Here is a 23619-nt window from a genome sequence, read left to right on the forward strand (position 1 = left end):
GGGAGGTAACCCCTTGGCAGGATAACGTTGATCAGAGTGAACCACTTGAGTACCGATAAGGCCTCTGATGGGACGGACGACCAGAAGAAAAGGCAAATAGATGATCAACAGATGGAAGAAGGGGATAGGAAGAGAAAAACTATAAAAGAAAAGCTAGTAAAGTAAAAAGGGGGGGGGAAAGAGAGAGAAGAATAAGGCCTCCTCGGCCACGGGCCGAGGAGCGTCCCCCATCTGTAAATGCACTCTTAGCATTTTTTATAAGAAAAGTTCGTGCATGGTGATCGAGGGCCAGCACCTAAACCTTTCAATCCACTCTCTATAAATTTATTGTTTGGGTTGGTTGGGCTGAAAACCCATTCGTATTCAGGGTCAAGCCAAATTGGGTCCCTACATTTACTATTTGATCAATAAAATTATTTTTTGTACACAATTTTAAATATTAATATTTATTTGATGATATAGCAATTTATCTTTGATATTTTTAAAATTTTGCAAATATAAAGTATATAGTAAGAACATTAAATCTAATAGTTAAATTTTCAAAATATACACCCAGTATAATGATATATAAGGAGTTTAAAGGGTTTCTTTCCAAACTAGTTTGAAGAGAAATTTTATTTGTTTTCATCAAGGCTTTATATATGGAAATTCTATTGTGAATCTAAGATCTTATTACTTGAAATTTGCAATAATGTTGCAATTCTCTAAAGTACTTTAGGTTTGATTTGGAATTTATAAATTGGTGTATTGTGAAAACTATTTCATTTTATGGGTTTGTATAATTGTATTATTTGTTTTAAAATCAATCGTTTAGAAAGCATCATATAATGTAGTTGGATCGGTGTTTGAATTCACTAAGATTATCTTTGTGTTATTGTCTTTAGTTGTCCAGAAAGTGCAAGATAATGTAATAAAAGTTGGAGATGTCCCTACATTTTTTTGTCTATCTTTCAACTTCATAAAATGCAAGAAAATGAGAGTCTCTTTGGTAAAAATATTGAGAAAATGTTGTAAACATAATCATTAAAAATTTAAAAAAATCCCCTAAAAAATCACATATCAAAGTGACGTAATTATCCTCCACTCCACTCCTATCAAAAAATAAAATTCAAGAAATAATTAAATAAATACAGTAGCATTTTTTTTTGAAATAATTAAATAAACACAGTAATTTACCCAAAAAAGAAAAGAAAAAAGTAGCATTTAATTTGCAGATCCCGCGCAAAATACAAAGCCCCCCAAGGCCAAAACCAAACTCCTCAACTCCCCGCCCAGCCTTTTCACAAATCACAAATACAAAAAGCTGTCGTATTTCACAAACCCATCTCCGCCGCCACCACCACCACCACCATGGTCACCGCCGCCACAACTACAGCTCCGCTAAGCGACACAGATATAATACGCCTAGCTTCCCAGCACCACCATGCCCAAACACAGACACAAACACCCCTTCCCTCCTATTTACTCTCCCTTGACTCTCACCCCAAACTCCTTTCCTTCCTCCACGCTCGCGCCTCTTCTCCCTCTCCTTCTCTCGCCGTCTCCGACTACACTCTTTCCCTCCTCTCCCTCATTTCCCTTTCCCCTCACACTCCTTCCCTCTCTTCCCTCCTCTCCTCTCTCCTCTCCTCCTACACTCACCAATTTACTATTTGATCAATAAAATTATTTTTTGTACACAATTTTAAATATTAATATTTATTTGATGATATAGCAATTTATCTTTGATATTTTTAAAATTTTGCAAATATAAAGTATATAGTAAGAACATTAAATCTAATAGTTAAATTTTCAAAATATACACCCAGTATAATGATATATAAGGAGTTTAAAGGGTTTCTTTCCAAACTAGTTTGAAGAGAAATTTTATTTGTTTTCATCAAGGCTTTATATATGGAAATTCTATTGTGAATCTAAGATCTTATTACTTGAAATTTGCAATAATGTTGCAATTCTCTAAAGTACTTTAGGTTTGATTTGGAATTTATAAATTGGTGTATTGTGAAAACTATTTCATTTTATGTGTTTGTATAATTGTATTATTTGTTTTAAAATCAATCGTTTAGAAAGCATCATATAGTGTAGTTGGATCGGTATTTGAATTCACTAAGATTATCTTTGTGTTATTGTGTTTGGTTGTCCAGAAAGTGCAAGATAATGTAATAAAAGTTGGAGATGTCCCTACACTTTTTTGTCTATCTTTCAACTTCATAAAATGCAAGAAAATGAGAGCCTCTTTGATAAAAATATTGAGAAAATGTTGTAAACATTACCATTAGAAATTTTAAAAAATCCCCTAAAAAATCACATATCAAAGTGACGTAATTATCCTCCACTCCACTCCTATCAAAAAATAAAATTCAAGAAATAATTAAATAAATACAGTAGCATTTTTTTTTTTGAAATAATTAAATAAATACAGTAATTTACCCAAAAAAGAAAAGAAAAAAGTAGCATTTAATTTGCAGATCCCGCGCAAAATACAAAGCCCCCCAAGGCCAAAACCAAACTCCTCAACTCCCCGCCCAGCCTTTTCACAAATCACAAATACAAAAAGCTGTCGTATTTCACAAACCCATCTCCGTCGCCACCACCACCACCACCATGGTCACCGCCGCCACAACTACAGCTCCGCTAAGCGACACAGATATAATACGCCTAGCTTCCCAGCACCACCATGCCCAAACACAGACACAAACACCCCTTCCCTCCTATTTACTCTCCCTTGACTCTCACCCCAAACTCCTTTCCTTCCTCCACGCTCGCGCCTCTTCTCCCTCTCCTTCTCTCGCCGTCTCCGACTACACTCTTTCCCTCCTCTCCCTCATTTCCCTTTCCCCTCACACTCCTTCCCTCTCTTCCCTCCTCTCCTCTCTCCTCTCCTCCTACACTCACCTCTTCGCTTCCCTTCTCATTCCCCACGACTCCAACTCCCTCAAAACCATACAATTCTTTGTCTCCCTCCTCCACCACATACCCGTTACTTCTCTCGAAGCAGTTATCGATTCCATTCTCTCCTATTTGCCTCAAATTGATGATTCCGAGGATACCCAGATCCTCGATCTTCTCCCAAGTTGTTTGAACTTGGTTTTTGATTCAGGTGGGGATTATGCACACCAGGTGTTTGATAAAATGCTTGAATGTAATTGGCCGAAGGAGTTGTTGATGAAGATGGTTTCGATTGTGGGGGAGTTTGCATTTCTTGATAAGGTGAGGAGGAGAGAGTTTTTGGACAAAGTGTTTGTTGGGATGAAGCGGGTGGACTTGCAGGACTTGCCTTCGCTTGTGTACCAGTTATTGGTCTTGTCGGCCGCGTCAAAAGGGTTTAGCAAGAGAGAGGTGATTGAAGGGATTGTGATGTTTTTTGGGTCGAAAATGGGGTCAAAGATGAGCTCCATATTTAGGCAAGTTGAAGGGACAGTGTTGCTCCATGTGAATTTCGCAGTGAAGCAGGACTTGTCTTTGGGGCAGGAGGTAATGGGGCTTGTGAGGTCAGATTTTCGAGCTTTTAATCATTTCACGGTAGCCATTTTGTTGTCAGTCGCAAGGGTTCGGAGGTTCAGTGAGAGTTCATTAGGGATTTTGAAGACGGCAGTGCTTACTGCATATCGTGATTATAAGTTTGCCAAGTAAGGGTCAAAGGTCTCTAACAAGTTTCTATTAGTTTAGTTCGCTTTTGAAATTGAGGTCATTAAAGCATATATAATTACCTATCTATGAATTAGTGGTATCGGGTGTATTGGTCTTTGATGAATGTCTGGGGTGCCCCATTGAAGCTTACTCCTTCCTAAATGTTATACATGAATTTTGAAAAAAGTTAAATGTGGTTTGGATAGTTATTTGTAAAAAATCCATTTGTTGTTATCAAGGCAACTGTAAATTTGTTGAATTAAATTTTACAGATATGTTTATTTTGCTTATAATTGACTTTTCACATTGTTCTTCTAAATGCATGTTCATTCCAAGTGAACATTTCAGTAAAAAAGTAAACCAAATAAGTGTCAAATATAGTATACCAAACATCGGCAATCAGGTGGAAATATTTACCAAATAAGCTGGAAATTAGTTGGGGCATGTGTATTGGAAATTAGGTGGGATTTAAGGACTAGTTCTTTGGTGGTTGTATGTTTCACTTATGTAAAGGAATGATGGTCACAACATATTATGATAGACATCTCTGTATGGTGCAGTAGATAATTCACATTCACTTAATACTATCTAAAACAATCTGGGCTGATGTGCAAACGCCACCATCGTTTTTTTTGTGAAACATAATTAAGCAGGAAGTAGTTAAATTTCATAGCATGTAAGATTTTATTTCTTATTATTTCTCAGTAACTTGTTTGTGAATGCTTTACAGAGACTGTAAGTGGCTTTCAGATGATTTGAAGGAAGAATATCTGGAGAATGTCAAATTAGTAGAGAAGGCTGTGTTAAGAGCTGTACTTTCCTCTCCTATTATGTCAATTAATTTGCAAAACTGTGTCTTAACAATGATACAATTTAAATAAAATATGCTTTAACTATAAACTATTTACTCTTCTGCTGAAGTTTAGGTAAATGAGAGCAGCTATGGAAGAGAGCATATTGTGCCCAGCATTGTGCAGTTTGGTTTTGTATTGCTAGAGTCAGTAGAAGAGAGAAGCAGTAAAGAGCTGTGGAATTCTAGCGGTCTATTGGGCATTGAGGACCTTGGTATTCAGATGCTGAAAGTTCTATTTGAGGTCCATGATATGGCAAGAAATGAGGTAGATACAACTAGAATAATGTTGCTTTGATTTATGATAATAGTAGTTGATTTAGTGAATGTAAAGCAGATAATTGAGCAATGCAAATTTCGCATACTCTCTTTGAAGCCTGAACAGAGCATGCCAATTATAAGGTAACTGCAATTAAATTAATGTTAACTCTTGGTTTGATGAGTGATAAACAGTGGCATGATCGTAATTTTTTTATGCAGGCTTCTCAGTAATCTTATTCAGACTTATCCTTATCCCATGTTGGAACATGTTTCCCGTTTGAAGGAATTGTTGGATTATTTCACTTTCATGCATGGCAATGTTGCTGCTTATCTTGTCACTGCTCTATTGCCTCTCATCAAGTTCAGCCGTGATCTTCAGGTATTTTCTTTGTAGTTTATAACTATTATAAAAAAGGACGTGGTTATTCTTGTGATGGGAAGTCCGAAGTCCTTATATGTATTGAAAAGAGCATGAAAACATTGACATGTTTTAGCTCAGTGAAAACAAATGCCTTTACTATGCATTCTCACAAATAGATTTGAAAACCAAGTCATTATAAGATTCCCATGTTCCCTTTTTTTCTATATCGGGATCATTTGTGTGTGTTAAGCATGCCACCATGTATAAATTTTCTTGAAGTTCAACCACACTATTGTATTGGGCTTTCTATCCAATGAAGTACGATCCTTTGGAAACAGTGCTTGAATAAGAAATTATGTTTAATCCTCTTAATGTATAAAGCATTCTTGTATACTTGTATTCAATGATGCAGGATTACACCATTCTGGTACTGCGTAAGGCGATGTTTAGACGAGAAGATACAGTTCGTATTGCAGCAACTACTAGCATTATTGATCTTATTTTGGCAGAAAAACAATCTAAGAGAGATGGTCCATTTTCTTTTCAAGAGTCTTCTAGCCAAGCCAGTTCCAGCCAGCAAGCTGAGATACCCTGTGGCCCGGGGGAAGGTCTCTTTCAAGAGCTGAGTGGTTTGCTGCAGAGATGTCTTTATCAGCAGGTTGTTTATGCTTTTTCATACTTTCCCTTCTTAAATGGTGATTTATTCTTTTCTTTTTCCCTGGAACCTGTTTCTCATTGCTATCAGATGGTTGCGTACAGGCAAAAGTCAAAGAAGTGATGTATCATGGGCTTGTGAGGGTAATCTTAATGGACCCCTCAAGTGCAGGTGCTATCTTTGATTTTTTGTTGCCGCACTTCCTTCGTTATTTCAGGGAGGTAATTATTCATTGGCTCATGTTATCTTTCTTTGATATACTTACTGGTAATCATATTCAACTTTTATGGAAGGAAAGTGCAAATAATGTTACCCATGCATCTTTCATATCAGTTACTCTGCGTATGTAATTGAGTTCCACACTTAGCATTAAAAACAATGTTAGCAGGATGCCGAAGTTCAACTTGAAATTAGAAATTGTGTTAGAGTAGAGTGCGGCAAGGTCTTAATCGAAGAGCCTCTAGATTGTCTCCTATCTTGTGTCTCTTGGATTCTCATTCTTCAGTCACATGGCCAAACTGATAGAGTTTCTGATTCTTCATGGGCAAATTTGGGCTTCTCTCTTTCGCAAGAGAATGAGGTATTGTAATCACTATCAAATGTAAACAAAACTGTTCACATAAGCAATGATTACAACTGAATTTAATGTTCATTATTTTAATGGAACTACTGCAGGTAGGAAGGAATTTGTCTGGTGAGTCATTCTCCAGTGCCTTCTTGAAGATTCGAAAGTTTCTAAGAAACCAAAATCTGGAAGGTCTGTAGGGTTTTTACTTGATACAGTTTACAGCATGTCTTTTTCTGGACATAGCTTCTTGCAAGGATTTTAAAACAGATCCATGGCTTCTTATTAGTTTCTATCGTTAAATGTCAGATCAGGCATTCTTGGTCAAGCTCAGGATGCAGGCTCTAAACCTCTTGAAGAAGAGAAAAGTACATGTGCTTTAATTTTATCAGGAATAATTGAAGTGTTGTTGAATGCTATTGCTACTGAGTTAGAGAAAGCAACGGATATAAAGAAGGTGGATCTTGAAAAGGAGATTACTGAGTTTGTTGACCTTCATGATTCATTGGATAAGGATACATGTACATCAAGACAAAATAATGGCATCAGAAGAGGGAATCTACGAACTGCTACTCAAGATATACCCAACAATATAGATTCAGGCCACATAAAATTCACCCAAGGACGAATTCCATTTTTGGCAACTTCAAGCATCTATCAGCTATTGCAAACAGCACTAAAACTATACAATACTGATTGTTCTAACACTGTTGGAGCTTCCCAGAATCGTAGCCAGTTGTCCATGGGCAATTCATCAAAATGCTGCTCTAAGATTATTTCTTTTGCCTTAAATGCCTTTCTTCGTCATTTGAAGTCCTTATCTGTTACCGGAACTGAAAATTCATTGAAGACTTTGATCTATGGGGACATTAAGATGCTTGGGCCACAATTGCTGAAATTGATTTTTTTGCTCAAGTCTGTGCCAAAGTTTGTGACAGATCAAAAGAAAAAAGAAGCTAAGGGGGAAAAAAATGATGAAGATCGAAGGGAGAATCTCCATCTAGCCTTAATCTGCATTAAGGAACTGATAATGGTTAGTTTATGGAGCCCAAACCTGTCTGGTTTGCTTGAAGAGATGGTGTCAGTTTCCCCTCTTGAGTGCCGTGGTTCAGATGATGATTGTGAAGCAGCCACTAGGATTGATGATCAACAGATAAGAAGCAAAGAATTATTTATTAGGAAAATCTTGATGCCGTTGTTCTCTGAATGTCTTGCACTTTCATATTTTGGTGAAGTTGAGGTAAATGCACTCTTACCTTCCTCTTTTCAATTATGCATTGTTTTAATATACTTTTAGTGGTTTGCTGCCTTGCTAGTATGTCTATTTATAAGGAGCACAAATTCATTTAAAACGTTACATTGTTCTCAGATTATCTGTTATATGATATTGATGATTGGGAACAAATTGCCATATAAGTGGAAGAACATTCATGGTGCTTGGGCTGTTCGTGTCGGCAAACGCAATCACATAATGAATTCCAAAGTAGTGAAAGGCATTGTTACGGTTGCCCTTTCTTTAAGCTTGCCTCCAAATGATTTAATTGTGGCTCAAGACATGGCCTCAGAGCTGTTAAAAGTCACTGGATCAGAGACGATTGACCCAATAGAGATGTCTGAATCATACCCTGTGATAAACCATTCAACAAGTGCTGCAATAAATTCTTGTATTCTGCAATTGATTGAAGCAATTCTTGTTGATATGGATTGGACCACAAAAAAACTGAAGATTTTCTCTTTAGTCACTCAAAGAAGTATTAACCTTAGTAAAAGTGGAGAACATGCTCCTGGATTGGCATTTGAGGAAAATCTTTACACAAGGGCTGAGGCAGTGGTGAAAGTATTATCTTTCTTTGTTCTGATGAGCCTCAAAGGTAGGTATGCAGTTTGAGCTGAAAAAGCAATCCAATCTTTTTTACTCTAAATTTATGCATTTTGCTATCGTATGCAGAACCTCAAGCAGAGCATTTGCTAAGACTGGCTGCTAAGTTCTATAAACATTTAGCTCAGATGTCAAAGCTGAGGATTGCTCCTAAAGGTTGCAAGCAGCTTCTTCCTAGCCTCAAATTTGAGAAGCTTGTGGAACTAACTTGCAAGCAGCTCACGGTTCCTCTGTATAACTTTGTGATGCTGGTGCAAAAGGTATGGCTCTGGATCCTTTGGAAAGTTTATTTGCTGGTGACATTTGAAGGTTTTGGTTATTAATGGGTTCCATTCTACTTTCAGAAACAACAAGAAAATGCTATTAGTAAAGGGATCATCAAAAAAATTAAGAGGGAGAACAGATGCATACCGGACCTGATCTTTCAGATAGAAGATTATGAAAAGTATCTCATCCAGCTTAGCAAGGTGAGCAAAGTCAATTTATTGAGGCATGCGAAACGTAGCACTTCTCGGGATTTCAAAATTGTGGACCCCAACGAAATGACCAGGGAAGAAGATGTTCCAAACCATAATGATCCCACTGCAGTTGAAAACGAATCATGTGAGGATTCTGAAGACAATGAAGGAAATGGATCAGAGAAAATATTATCACCCAACTCTTGTAGTCCTTTGGCTGCAAAGGATTCTGGCTCTGATGGTGAAGATGGTGATGCTCTTCCCAATGCCAAAAGGGTGAAGAGGGGGAGAGTAGTGCAGGACTCTGATGATGAAACATAGAAGTTTTGAACAAATTAAGCAGATTAATATCATATGGAGGGAATTGAGAGTAGTTGTATATATTAAATTTGGTGCTCCTTGTTGACATGAGTTTAAGCTATGGCACAATTGTGAATGAGAAATGGTAAAAAAAGAAAAGTGGGGGAAAAAAAAAAAGAAATAGTGATTGTCTGTCATTCCAGACTCCAGAGTCCGTGACTCTGCTTGTACAGCAATTTGATTTTGAAGAGTTATCTTTGTTTATAATTTTCTCTTTAGTCACTCAAAGAAGTATTAACCTTAGTAAAAGTGGAGAACATGCTCCTGGATTGGCATTTGAGGAAAATCTTTACACAAGGGCTGAGGCAGTGGTGAAAGTATTATCTTTCTTTGTTCTGATGAGCCTCAAAGGTAGGTATGCAGTTTGAGCTGAAAAAGCAATCCAATCTTTTTTACTCTAAATTTATGCATTTTGCTATCGTATGCAGAACCTCAAGCAGAGCATTTGCTAAGACTGGCTGCTAAGTTCTATAAACATTTAGCTCAGATGTCAAAGCTGAGGATTGCTCCTAAAGGTTGCAAGCAGCTTCTTCCTAGCCTCAAATTTGAGAAGCTTGTGGAACTAACTTGCAAGCAGCTCACGGTTCCTCTGTATAACTTTGTGATGCTGGTGCAAAAGGTATGGCTCTGGATCCTTTGGAAAGTTTATTTGCTGGTGACATTTTGGTTCTTAATGGGTTCCATTCTACTTTCAGAAACAACAAGAAAATGCTATTAGTAAAGGGATCATCAAAAAAATTAAGAGGGAGAACAGATGCATACCGGACCTGATCTTTCAGATAGAAGATTATGAAAAGTATCTCATCCAGCTTAGCAAGGTGAGCAAAGTCAATTTATTGAGGCATGCGAAACGTAGCACTTCTCGGGATTTCAAAATTGTGGACCCCAACGAAATGACCAGGGAAGAAGATGTTCCAAACCATAATGATCCCACTGCAGTTGAAAACGAATCATGTGAGGATTCTGAAGACAATGAAGGAAATGGATCAGAGAAAATATTATCACCCAACTCTTGTAGTCCTTTGGCTGCAAAGGATTCTGGCTCTGATGGTGAAGATGGTGATGCTCTTCCCAATGCCAAAAGGGTGAAGAGGGGGAGAGTAGTGCAGGACTCTGATGATGAAACATAGAAGTTTTGAACAAATTAAGCAGATTAATATCATATGGAGGGAATTGAGAGTAGTTGTATATATTAAATTTGGTGCTCCTTATTGACATGAGTTTAAGCTATGGCACAATTGTGAATGAGAAATGGTAAAAAAAGAAAAGTGGGGGAAAAAAAAAAAGAAATAGTGATTGTCTGTCATTCCAGACTCCAGAGTCCGTGACTCTGCTTGTACAGCAATTTGATTTTGAAGAGTTATCTTTGTTTATAACTCGTGTGCAATTTCCAGATGAGCAATTTTATATGTTTATAGCTGGGGAATTATTTTATGATTAACCATTTGACAACAAATTGGAAGCATCTAGTTCATCTTTTATCGTTAAAAAAATGGTGGAAGTTAGAAGACAGCTCTTCGGCACCAAGTGTGAGATGAAGACAAGGATAAGGTGATGCTTCAAATGAAATATTCGAGACCAATGAGTTGGTAGTGATATATGTACAGTTTAACCTCCTTTTGGTTTCCATAACCAAAACAATTTCAAATTTATTATAATAATAAATAAATAAACAATTCTTATTTTAAAAATGCACTAGGAAAGTGATGTTTTCAAACCATTATCATATGCTGGACAGCAAGACATGGAAGGTAAAAGCGTATCTGATAATTGAAAAATGTTATACACTTTTCTTTCATTTTGAAAACAGGTGGGGACTTTTATTGGGATCTTTCAATGAAAATAGTTTTTAATTTTCATTTCAATCAATTGGTGTGTGCTTTCACATGAATGTCTTTTAACATTTTAAATTTGTTTGAGAATACTTTTTGTATTACTAATAGGCGGGGCTAGGAGTGCAATTTTTAGCTTTTGAAAATTTTCATTATTATTATTTATTTATTTTTTTTTACATTTGTAATAAATTTAAAAATTACACAAAAATATATTTACCGGTCTTAAGAAAATTTTCTGACTCCACCACTTAATTTACTATAATATAATGTTAAAACACTTTTTTTTTTTTTTTTTTTTTGGAGCAACCCTTAATAATATGCCATATTTTTTTTTTTTTAATCCCTCTAGTCTCTACATTGATGTGTTATATCATATCTTAAACAATCTCTACAGCCACGAATGTGGACGTAGTTATCTTTCAAAATTAGGTTATTATTAATTGCAAATATAGCGACATCACATAATTATTGAAAAATTTGCTAACTCTCTTGTTGCTATTATTGCAATTAAAAAAAAAAAATCTAATTTTGAAAGATTATTACATCAGCACAAGCAGCACTATATTCTTTCCCTTTTTAGTTTCTTAAATTTGACCAAATCAAAAAAAAAAAAAAGTTTCTTAAATTTAATTATCTATTTTATGTTTGTATCTTAATAATTAAATCTCATCATACTATATTTTTAAATTTTGTTTTCTCCTTTTAACTTTTTGATTTTTTTTTACCAAATAATAAATTGGTGTAATAGTCAGTAGTGAATCTAGGTATAAATAATGATACTCTAATCACGACAATCATTATTATAAACAAATTATAAATTAATGTGTATAGTTTTTATTATTATTAAAAAAAAAAAAACTATAGTAATAACTTATTATAGTTCAGATTTAAGATTACATAGTAAGTCTCTTCGTTTTCTCGGTGTCTCACATTTAATACCAAACCCCACACAGAGAGTGAAAGAGCTTAAGCTCGTAGCAAAGTAGCAGCAGTGTTTACTTCTCTCTCGTTTTAGTTTAGTTGATATCACAGAGCAAGAGAGAGAGAGAGAGCTAAAAAAAAAAAATACAGAGTGTAGAAAGAAAGAGGAAAAAAAAAATGAGCGAAGACGCTAAGAGAAGCATCCAAGGAGCACTGGCGATGAAACCACTGAGCTCCGATGACCGGAAACCCTCGTCTGCGGCGGCTGCAGCCACCCCTCCCACTGGCAAGCGCGTCATCATCAAGAGCGCCGACATGCTCCCCGAAATGCAGAAGGAGGCCGTCGACACCGCTATCTCCGTTAGCCTCTCTTTCTCTCTTTCTATCTCACTTTATATCCCAAAAAAAAAAAAAAAAATCAATTTTTTTTTTTAGTTGGGTTTGTGATTTTTAATTATTTTTATATCTGGGTTTGTGTTTTTTTTTTGGGGGGTGGGAAATTGAAGTATTGGTATGTGAGAATGTATTTTTGTTTTTGGTTTTGGATTAGGCATTTGAGAAGCACGGTGTGGAGAAAGACGTTGCAGAGCATATAAAGAAAGAGTTTGATAAAAAGCATGGCTCCACTTGGCACTGTATCGTCGGTAGAAACTTTGGTAACAACACTTCCCAATCCATATTGCACAACCTTTCCTTTCTGGGTTTTTTTTGGGGTGGGGTTCAGATTTGGATTTAATGGTATTTGGGTTTTTTTTTTTTTTTTTTTTTGGGGAAATTGGAGTTTCTGTATTGGTTTTAGTTATTTATTTTTGGGCATTTTGTGTTGTGAGAGATGGTATGGGATAGATCTAGTTTTAAAGCTATTGATTGGATACTAGGAATGTGGTTAATGGTTTTATATTTAGTGGTTGAGTTTTAAGTTGGACTTTAAATTTTTTTACTTATTTGTGGGGCTCTGGGTAGATTGGTGTTATTTATTTACTTTCTTTTTGTGGTTTTTAGTAATTAAGGTAAGAAGTTAATGCAGTCGCAGCTCTGTATCTTTGTGTTTCTCTGGTGTAATCAATAACTAAGGGTAATGCTGAGCTGACTGTTTGGACTTTGTTTGAGAACTTAAAAGAATGCTTAATAGTTGTAGTTCAATGGTTCATTTAGGGTAAACTATAGTTGAAGCCCGAAACCCATTTAATCTTCAGTTTACCTCATTGTTAGGCATTATACCAATTCATTGGCTGGACTTTGCTGTTGCTGTAGTTTGGACAAAACAAAAGTATGAGGGAAAGTGAGTTTGGATCTTGATCTGGTTCATGAATGTGCGTCGTTCCCTTTTCTCTGTTCTGTGATATGGAAACCTTAAATGTTGACAACACATGATTGAAAATCCAATATACAAATGATGTTTGGAAGGTCCTTGATGTTGAGTTGCTTCACTTAATAGTTTTTGCTCGGACATAGCGATCATCTCATTTCATGAAGGGAGAAGTAAATAAGAGATCTGTAACAATTTGGGAGTGATATTAGAGATAAGGAATGCAGCCATGGTGTTAAGGCATTTGGAAGGGCTTTCAAGTGATCTCTAGTTAGAGATTTCAAGTTCAAGCCTCTTAGGTTGAAATAGAAATTAATTTAGTTTTCTTTATTTCTTATGTGTCCCAAAATGCATGTCCTTTGTTGTGGATTCATTGTGACTTGACCGAATTGTTTCAATTTTAGGTCATGTGATCAATTAAAATTTTTAGTGCACTGAGTGTGAATGATTCAAGTTATCTGGCATTATGAACAGATAGGGTGATGTTCAGGTAGACGAGAGGGGATGGGGATTTTTAATTGGCTCCATCAACCATCTTTCTTAAATTAGAATTGTATGCCCATTGAATTTGTAGAAGTTAGAGGAATGGAAGACCATGAGAGAAAGGGATCTTTTACATTATACTCTAGATTAAGCAAAACTCATGCCATATTACTTTATTGGAAAAAACTAAAACATGCTAGATAGTAGTATAGGTTGATCATTATTTTAACTTATGTCAATTGGCTATGACTCTTTATAAACCTATTAAATTGGTAATTCATTTGGTGCAATAGAAACTCTCAGCATGTTAGTGGATAGACAGATTTCTTTAAGAGATCTATTTAATCTCATATCTGTATGGTTTCAACTTGGATTGGTTGGGTTGGATTGTTCACAAGGCAAGCCCAGCCCAGCCTTGATAGGTTCCGTAGTCTCTATGAGGTAACGGCTAGACGTTATGTTTTCCCTCCAGCTGGCTTAGGCTATGATATCTACACTTCGTAAAGACATGTATATTTTCGACCTTATTGATACTAGCCATTGATCAAATACAACTGATAGCATGCTAGAAAATGCAAGTAATGGAAAGTCAGAATTTGCAGTCCAAGCCCATACATTGGTTGGGTTGCAATGCACTATCGCACAACAGGCAGCCCATACATTTGTAGTCCAAGCCCATACATTTGTAGTTGTCTGCCTATGTGTCTTTGTATATCATTTTTCTAGTTATGCCTACGGCACAGATTCTATACTTCTGAATATGCATTGCAATTTGCTTAGGCATGATGAAAAGTGATATACCGGGTGCTGGTAGTGAGTAGTTGTGTAGGTCATAATGAATAAAAAATACTATGAAAGGAGAGTTTGCATGGAGCTCAGGCCCAGACAAGAAATAAAACAACTATTCATCAATCTAAACAACAATTTTCTGCGGTACATGGAAGGTGTTAGAATTGGTAGCTTAAGCTTTCCTAACAGCTCAAGCTTTTGGGAGAATGAGTAATTTAATATGATATTAGAGCAGGAGATCTTGAGTTTGACCTTGGCTTTACTCTACCTCCCATTTAACATGTTACAAATCCCACGTGTTGAGCTCCACTTATTAAGGGGGAGTTTAGGACTACATGTGAGGAGGAGTGTTAGAATTATGGTTAAGTGATTAAATTCACCATTTTCTAATAGGTTAAGCTTTTTGGAGAAGTGGTAATTTAACAGAAGGGTTCAAGGCTTTCTGTCCCCTGGAAGATAAAAAGGTCACCATCTCCAGCTTGTATATGAGTGAAATTCAAAATACAAATTGGGTTTGGGACTGATAGACTTACCGCGGTGCAGTGCCCATCCAGAATACAGTTGGCACCATTTTCTAATAGCTTAAGCTTTTTGGGGAAGTGGTAATTTAACAGAAGGGTTCAAGGCTTTCTGTCCCCTGGAAGATAAAAAGGTCACCATCTCCAGCTTGTATATGAGTGAAATTCAAAATACAAATTGGATTTGGGACTGATAGACTTACCGCAGTGCAGTGCCCATACAGAATACAGTTGGCACCAGGCACATGTGCCCTTTGCTGTGACTTTTGGGAAGTCCAGATAACCTGTAGTTTATGAGCAAGAATTTAAATTCAGTAGTTCCAGTTTTGTATAAGCATAAATTTGGGTATCCATTGAAAAAATCTAATTGATGGGATACATCTCAAATATTGATTTATCATATATTTTTTTTACCATCCCAAGCCCTTATATCTAAAATACATATAAAATTTAAGGTTTTGGTTTCAAGTGATACTTGACCATTAAATATGATTGATGATTTAGATTATTCAGTTTCCTAATTAACTCAAAAACAATTTGGTGTCTATCACTGCTCATCTTCTATGCCATAACATATAGAAACCACAAGCAATATGTTGATTTTACTTAGGAGCTTTTAAAGACTATGGTGGCATCATGACTAATCTTGGGAACATAATTTATCTGGGTCAGGGTTGGCTACTTTATGCCATTTAACCAATATTTTGTTTGAATCATATAATCTTTGATCAGGTTCGCCAGGATGTCCTCTTAAATGGGGTCATGTCTGGTTATGAATGTTCATCTGAGGTCCAGATTGTTTGGGTCTACTTGGGCAGACTTTCATATTTACTTGCTTATTGCCAATTTGGCATCTAGTTTGAGCAAGCAAGAAGATTGGTCCAACTGGGGAACCAATAAGATAATATTCTACTGCTCAATTTGGAGTAGACTAACCACCACTGGCTGGGGTGACCCCAATCCCTTTCACATTTAAAAAGAAATATTCTCTTTTTATATTATTTTTTATTGGAACAATACTTCTTTGGTTTCAGCTAGGCTGTCAGCTTGTCATGTCTCCTTCAGGAGTTTGAGGCATCTTGCTTGTTTGAAATTGCCTTGCAATTTTCCAGCGGTCCTTGATGGGCAATTCTGTTACAAGGGCTGACATAGTTGCTTCATATTTGTTTGCGTACTAAATTTTTGCCTACAGTTACTAGGATAGCTGCAACATAATTTTCAATGTTCTGCTGTTGATGTGTGGGATGTGGGATGCCATACGTTATAAGAAAATGCTTTGATTTATTGTCCTAGCGATGATGGCATTCCAGCTCCAGACAGTTATGGACTTCCAAAAGCACCCACTTCTATATCTGCTTGCCGTTATAAACTCTTATATAAATACACCTGCATCTATTTATTCTTAATGTTTCATGACAATGTTGTTTTTCATAGTACATCAAGATGGTTAAACAATTAACTATAAATGTAACTTTACTGTGTTACCTTGGTGATATTCCGTTGGATATATGTCAAAGCTGTAACTACAGATTCTTATTCTAAAATTAACTCATGCTGACAAATTTATTTGTTTTCTGTGCAGGTTCTTATGTGACTCATGAAACAAACCACTTTGTTTATTTCTATTTGGATCAGAAAGCTGTTTTGCTATTCAAATCTGGTTGACTATCATTGTGATGTGGTGATGACGACAATGAAGAGTCTGTGATTAGGGCGTTATAATTAGAATCTGTATTTATTAACTGAAATCACTAGTATGCAAACCTTTTCAGGACATTCTTGTGCTTAACTTGTATATCTAATATCACCTGAATTGGCTTTGAACTTTCAATATCAGCTGTGGTGTATCAAGCTTTTTGCCTTTTAATTCCCATGCTTTATTAGACTGGATTGGGGAATTTGGTGTTCCCGGGAAGCTAAATGGCTCCCAAATGCCTCATGTAGAAGTTGAAGTGAGTACGTTGGGTCTGAAAGCATATTTATGTCATCTGTTCTAGTCCAATTTAGAGTTAATTCAAATTTGGTTATAAATGGCTTGACTTGTATCCATTTATTGTAGCAAATTATCGAGTAATGCTATGAACTTCAACCTTTTTCACAATTTGTTTAGGTGAAAAATTATAATCAGAGTAGCATACTTTCATGAGTTTATCACTAACATCACTTTTATTATACACTAATCACAGCAAGCCACATTTATGATAAAAGTTATGAAATTTTGTGTTACTAGACTTTACTGAAAACAGTGAGGCCCGCCTAGAAGGGTATATGGATGAGAGCTTTTGAGGCCACATTGCAGACTATAAGATTTCTAGTTAGCTTGTTCGGCTCTGGTATTCCCAGATTTACCTGATATTTAGGCTTGTAGTTATACTTCTACCTATGGCTATTCAATCTTTTGGTCATAAGAATGCTTTTGGGTCCTGTGGTTTTGTTGCTAGAGCTATTGGAAAGAAGCTTCTGTCTTGAAATCTTTAAACGTACCCACAGGACCCAAAAAAAAAAAAAGAAAAAAAAAAAAGGAGGTTTGGTCCAATTTGAAATTCAAGTGGGCTGTTGAATTAGAATTATTATATATAATTGGGTTTGGATTTGGAATTTGAGATCTTCTATAGAAATCATGTGGTGAGGCGTCTAGTCTAGTCCCACCCACCCCTTGCTGAAAGGTGTCCGCAAAGGTTATGATAATTGCTATTTATGGAAATGAGAGAGAAAATGCACATCTCTAAAGGGATTGCTGGAAATTGTACACAAATATATGTATTTAAGTATACATAACTAGTACCATTGCACATCTTTGATGCGATAGTCACTCTACAAGTATAAATGCTTGTGGGGTGTGAGGGGTAAGGGCCGGAGTTCAAGTTTTCAGAAGGAAGCTTCACACACATATACACTTAAATTAGGCTAGAATAGAATTCTATTTTGTAAAAAAAAATTATACATAACCAGTTGTAAGTCTCATTATAAGCTTTGGTGTTTCACTTTTGGCTATGAAAATCTTTGGACCAACCTTAGGTTTCATACATCTGGAAGCTATATGTGATGCCCAACCTGTGCCATATCGTGGGGTTTTCTAAGTGACATCAAAATAGAAGCCCGAGTTTCAGTCTAGACTCTATACTCTAGAGTTTGAGTGTTTGACAATGCTGCCAAAGAAGGGCTTAATGTCAATATTTGGTGGGTATAAGCGGAATGCTTTTCCTATGCCCTTTTTTCCTTTTCCATTTCCTTTTTTTAAGGTTTTGAATTTCCAGTATGAATGCATTCTCCACCTCTCAAATTGATTGAAAATGCATTTCATCTTGCAAGACAAAGAAGTGCCTCTCTGTCTTTTTCCAGGAATGTTATATGGACTGTAGTAGAGCATAAGGACAAATAAGTGGCAAACCCTATTTATTCCAATTTGTACATCCAATCTCTCTTTCCATTGTGGTGCTCTTTCTAGGGTTCCAAGTTCCAACTTTCATACTCAGCCCAAAAAAAAAAAAAAAAGTTCCAACTTTCATAACTTCATGGGCACATAGGAAAGTATAAGATTCTATGGTCCTAATTCCTAATCCCCATTATTATATTCTTTTCTTTGGACCAATATTTCATGCCCACCCTTCCTACCAGTCAGCCATGTGGGTGATTTTCATTTTTCACCCTGATAACTCCGTGCTTGTTAAATCCTCCTATTACATTTTCTTATTTATTGGCCTGACATGTATGATATTTCTTCATTTTTTGTATTTTATTTTTTGTTTGTTTATAGTCTCTAATTTATATATTTGCAAGTTCTACTTGATGCATGGAATAAATCAAGCATGATAGGCTTAGCTATAGTACAATTGAGCAATGGAGTTAACATGATGTGGACACGTGGCAAAAATTAGACATATGTCTGTATTGTGTAAGCTCCAGTTCACTGAAGCATTAGAGCTAAAATATGTCCAATTAAGCAAATGACTGTCCCTTGAAGCTTTAACTATTGTGTACTTTGAAGTCTGAACTATTAAATTGGAAAAGTCAGATATTAACTTAATGGCATTATCCAATTCTCTTTATAAAAAGAATCGATGTTCTAATTTCTCCAATCCCATTGGTTTGTTTGTTTTTTAACTACTGTCCATGCATGTGGATGCTTTATAAATATAAACCAAATTTTCAAAAATGATTAGGGACTTAATTTTGCAAAATTTTATCAGCAAGACCTACTACAATTGAGTGAAAGAGTATACTAGTATATTATGGGTCTATTTGAAATCTGCTTATTTTGCTGGAACTGAAAATTTTTTGCTGAAAATATTGAAAATAAATGTAAAAATGAGCTGAAATAGTATAAAGAGATCTATAAATAGTACTAAAAAGTGCAGTTAAGACCTATGAATAGTAACAAAAATATGTTGACAAAATTAATTATGCCAAACAGATTCTACTTCTAGTAAAGGAAATGTTCCAGCCAAAGCATCATGTTTTGATTCCAAATTACAAGAATGGAATTTGCGTGACCCGTGGAATGGGAGCATTGTGCAAAGATAGCCTCTGCTACTGCATGGATGATGGTAGCCTGGGCCAATGAACAGCATTTTTTTTTTGGGTCCTGAAAATGCTATGAATCCATTCACTTTCTTTTTTGGGTGTAAAATAGCTCTGTTGATTGATACTGACTTGGCGTGTTCCCAACATACATAATGCATGGTACTGATTTCAAAAGGAGTGTAACTTTATCAATTATCACTAGAGTGCTTATTCTTCACCGACTGTCTCCTTTCAATGCCTTATTCTCATTGAATTTCTGGGGGATTTTATAAATAACACCCTTAAAACTTTAATATGAATTTCAATTTGGTCCTGCAACTTTGGGTTTGAACAATTAATCTCCTGTACATAAGATTTGTGGAAAATCAAACCTTTCTGGTTTTTACTAGAGTTTTCTATTAAAAACTAACGAATTTAATCAGAGGACTTGTGCATAATCTTTTTATTTATTTATTTTTGGTGTCAAATTATCAATGATTTTAAGTCATGTACACATACACATAATTAAATCTACTAAATTTTTAATAAAAAACAATGAGGGGAGGTTCAATTCATCACAAACATGATGTACATGGTGTTAATTGTTAAAATCAAAAACTCTCAAAACTAAATTGACTCTCTAGTCAAAATCCAAAGTTAATAAATGTAAAACCTCTTATTTCTTTACTTTATTTGTCACACCTTTCCTTGCTCAACATTGTTATAGTCACTAGTTTTCATTGAAAATATTTTCATATCCCAATAAATCATATCTATTCAAGAATGGGGACTGATAAACAAGACATTGATGATCAAAATCATTTCCCATCATTATTGCAGGAGACAAACATGCCCTATACAGATGCAGGGCCATTTAACAAAAAAAACAAATTTAGCTTTATTCTCAGCAAAAAAAAAAAAAAAAAAGCTTATTAATTTTGGAACCCGTCCAGCTCATTTTTTTTTTTTTTGAGAAGAAACCCGTCCAGCTCATGTGATGTATGCTTTTAAGAATGTGATGCATGTGAGATTATGAGTGCTCATATAGTTGGTTGTCACTTGTCAATGCATTTCATTCCACTTAAAAAAAAAACAAGACATTAAGCAAAAGAACAAAAAAGGGAAGGGGTTTGGGAAAAAACATTTCAAATCAAATGATTCACAGCGATAATTTTTCTTATTGGGACCATGGCATTTTGTTTTGTTTCCTAGTAGCACTAATTCTTATTCAGCCAAAAAAAAAAAAAGAAAGTTGTACTAATTCTCCATTTCACTATATACACACACAATTTCACTAAAATTCGCATCCAAGAAACCACTTAGGTTTGCATTGTCATCCTGCTATAAAGAACAAACACCAAAACAGTGCTTTTCCCAAGAACAAGATAACTCCCACAACAAACCTTGGGTTAAAAAAAAAACTCACTCAACTTTATAAATTCAAAACCATAATTAATATACTAAAATCTAATCATGTAAACAAATAATCAAATACCACAAATGCCCTTAAACTTTCACCAAATCCCACCCCTCCCCACCGAATTTTTTTTCTTTTTATGGGCAAAAACCAAAGCACCATCAAACTAAGTTAAAAAATGGCAAACTCAAAGTCATAGTGGGGACTAATAAGTTAAAAATGAGACCTTTTTTGGCTTCATACTAGGTAGCAGGACAAAAAGACTTTGAGGATATCATCGTCATTACAAAATTTATCCAAGGTAAAACTGGAATACAACTCCAAAAACCCCCCAAATTTTCATTCACAATTTTTTTTTTTTTTTTTTTTGGGTCTGATTTTCATCTTTCTCACGCTCAGTTCACAAACCCACCCGCTCGGTTTCTTGTTCCTTTGCGATGATTACGAGCACTAGAGGAAGAAGACGAAGAAGAAGAAGTGGGTTTCATTGCAGCCAATGAACAGTGATCTTTATGAAGACTTTCTTCCTCGTCCATTAAAATCTGCCTGCACCTGCACTCCACGCTACAAAAAGCCCTGTCTCCTCTGCACAATACACACACACAATACATATCACCTTAAAGATCAAAACTTTATCATAAAATAAAACAAACCCATGATTCCAAAAACCTTAAAAAATCAAAAACAAAGATCTGGGTTTTGTAGTAGCTAGCTTACTTGTACATGTAGATGTCTTTCCCAGGCAAGAGCTTTTGGTTGCAGAGAAAGCATTGGTCAAGAAAAGTAGGTGTTGGGAAATAACCACTAGAGTGATGAGCTTGCAAAGGAGAGAGCTTGTTGTTGTTGTTGTTGTTGAGCAACATGGTGGTCTTGTTAATTACTTGTGGATGATTCTTCTTGCTAACACCACCACCACCACCACCTCCACCGCTATTACTACCACTACTACTGCTACCACTCTTTTGCGCTTCCAATACTACACTAAGTCCCACCATTATTATGATACAATATTATTATATCATTCTCTCTTTCTATGTGGGTGTGTGCGTGTGTGTGTGTTTGTGTTTTCTCTATGTGGAGGAGCTTTGGTTTGGTAGTAATGGAAAGGGTTTGTATGATAAAATTTTGAGTAAATAGAAGCGATATGAGAGAGAGAGGTACGGAACAGAAGGGAGGTGTGGGACCCCTACAGCTATGGGAGCAGTAATAAGGACGATTAGCGTAGCGAACGATTTGACTCCTTTTGGTGGTTAAGTGCCACGTATATGGGCTTCAGTTTCCATTTCATTTTCATTTATTTTTGATTCTAGGGGTTGTTTTGTCTGCTTGTGTTTACGTGCTAATTTCTAATTAGAATTTGCTTAATTTGTTTTTTCTTTTTCCATTATTATTAGGGGGAGAGAGAGAGAGATAAAGATGTAAATGTTGGCCCAGTCACAACGGTCGTGACTCGTGTGTGTGCTTTTTTCCGTGCATGGTTTGCGTGATGTTTTTTTTTTTCCTTTTGAGATAGAAAGAGAAGCAAATTTGTACGTTTCTTTGGCAAAGAATAATTATATCTGTTTTTCTTTGGTACTCTTCAGCCCTCGGTTCCTTAAACAAGTCTGTTGGCTGAGGATAAAATAAACCCACCAGAGCTACCGCTTCTGGCTTTGCAGGGAACTCAAACTTTTAGAATTCTTTTTTATTAATTGATGCAACTGAAGGCCACCCCATGAAAATCCCACTCCCTGATTCTGCTTCCTTTTTATATTCTTAATTCCCTCTCTCTCTTAAAATAAAATTGCAAGTTTGAATAAATTTATGAAAATCTTGTAATTTACTCAACAAATATAAGTGGTGTAAAAAATAGTACATAAGAGCATCTTCAGCAAATTCATTAAATTTTTGTACTGTTTGGAGAATGAACAGTGACTTTTATCTTTATCTACCAACTTTTTCAAATACACTTTCCAACAGATTATTTATCTCATTTAAATATTATTTCTTCATTAATTATTTATTCTTTTTTTAATAACTACACATCTTCCAATTTTTTTTATTCAACACCTAATTATTATAATAGAAAAAAAGCATTTGAAGAATGAACAGTAGCCCATCGACTTGATGGGCTACTGTTCATTAGCCAAAAAAATATCCAGGTATACCGAACCTATTGGAGAATGAATAGTGCACAAAATTTTCAAATTTTAGCTAATAAACCCGGATACCGAACTTGTTGGAGATGCTTAAGTAATGTCAAATTTAAAAACACAAAACAAAAGAAATATTTTTTCACAATTTCTTGAGGTAATAAGTTTGATTAGTTTAATGTCACTTTTAAGTTAACCCTTGTTAATATAACTTTTGTTATGCATAAATCATAACACTTCAATAATATTAAAAAAAATAAAGTACTACATGTTATTAAGTTTATTAATGTTACTTTGGCTTTAACAGATAGATCTAGAGCTGGATAAATTAGTAAATAGTATATGGCTCAAGTTACTTGGGTAATCACTTCCAGACTATTTTGCTGCACAACTTAGGCAGTTGATTTTTCTTACTGTGCAAACCCAAATCCAGTCCACTGATTGGCTGTACGGCATCATTATCACAAGTTTGAGGATCCAAATAAAATAAAGGGTCATGTTAAGAGTGCCCTTAGGGCATTAGTTAACAATTTATTTTAGAAAAGTTTTGATATAACTTTTATGGAAAATGAAAATAAAAGCTGTCAAAAAATTAATTATTTTTTTTTCTTTTCCTATAAAAACTTTCTTTAAATGAATTATTAATTAATGCCCTAAGGACATTTGTTAGCATTTTCTTAAGATAAAATATTT

The 23619-nt window shown here is 35.4% G+C and overlaps 4 protein-coding genes across 4 annotated transcripts; 3 read left to right on the forward strand and 1 right to left on the reverse strand.

Moving 5' to 3' along the window:
* The first annotated feature begins 2505 nt into the window (after positions 1 to 2505).
* On the forward strand, positions 2506 to 9226 carry LOC136066375 (uncharacterized). The gene is made up of 13 exons (XM_065770561.1): positions 2506 to 3629; positions 4361 to 4442; positions 4557 to 4748; positions 4818 to 4882; positions 4961 to 5120; positions 5515 to 5760; positions 5862 to 5978; positions 6146 to 6337; positions 6433 to 6514; positions 6637 to 7562; positions 7692 to 8193; positions 8271 to 8461; positions 8546 to 9226. The coding sequence occupies exons 1-13, from the start codon at positions 2605 to 2607 to the stop codon at positions 8978 to 8980; spliced, it is 4215 nt and encodes a 1404-aa protein (XP_065626633.1). The 5' UTR covers positions 2506 to 2604; the 3' UTR covers positions 8981 to 9226.
* A 5-nt stretch (positions 9227 to 9231) lies between these two features.
* Positions 9232 to 10710, forward strand: LOC136066378 (uncharacterized). Its single transcript, XM_065770565.1, has 3 exons — positions 9232 to 9370; positions 9448 to 9638; positions 9715 to 10710. The coding sequence occupies exons 1-3, from the start codon at positions 9358 to 9360 to the stop codon at positions 10147 to 10149; spliced, it is 639 nt and encodes a 212-aa protein (XP_065626637.1). The 5' UTR covers positions 9232 to 9357; the 3' UTR covers positions 10150 to 10710.
* Positions 10711 to 11740: 1030 nt separating this feature from the next.
* Positions 11741 to 16741, forward strand: LOC112026495 (uncharacterized). Its single transcript, XM_024059183.2, has 3 exons — positions 11741 to 12135; positions 12326 to 12431; positions 16457 to 16741. Exons 1-3 carry the CDS (start codon positions 11953 to 11955, stop codon positions 16537 to 16539), a joined length of 372 nt encoding a protein of 123 aa, XP_023914951.2. The 5' UTR covers positions 11741 to 11952; the 3' UTR covers positions 16540 to 16741.
* Positions 16742 to 21003: 4262 nt separating this feature from the next.
* On the reverse strand, positions 21004 to 21951 carry LOC112028246 (FCS-Like Zinc finger 15). Its single transcript, XM_024060923.2, has 2 exons — positions 21512 to 21951; positions 21004 to 21379 (listed from the first exon to the last, which is right to left on the reverse strand). Exons 1-2 carry the CDS (start codon positions 21787 to 21789, stop codon positions 21190 to 21192), a joined length of 468 nt encoding a protein of 155 aa, XP_023916691.1. The 5' UTR covers positions 21790 to 21951; the 3' UTR covers positions 21004 to 21189.
* Between the last annotated feature and the right edge of the window lie 1668 nt (positions 21952 to 23619).

This window comes from Quercus suber, unplaced genomic scaffold (genome assembly GCF_002906115.3).
Source record: "Quercus suber isolate HL8 unplaced genomic scaffold, Cork oak 2.0 scaffold_4, whole genome shotgun sequence".
In the NCBI taxonomy this organism is placed as follows: domain Eukaryota; kingdom Viridiplantae; phylum Streptophyta; class Magnoliopsida; order Fagales; family Fagaceae; genus Quercus; species Quercus suber.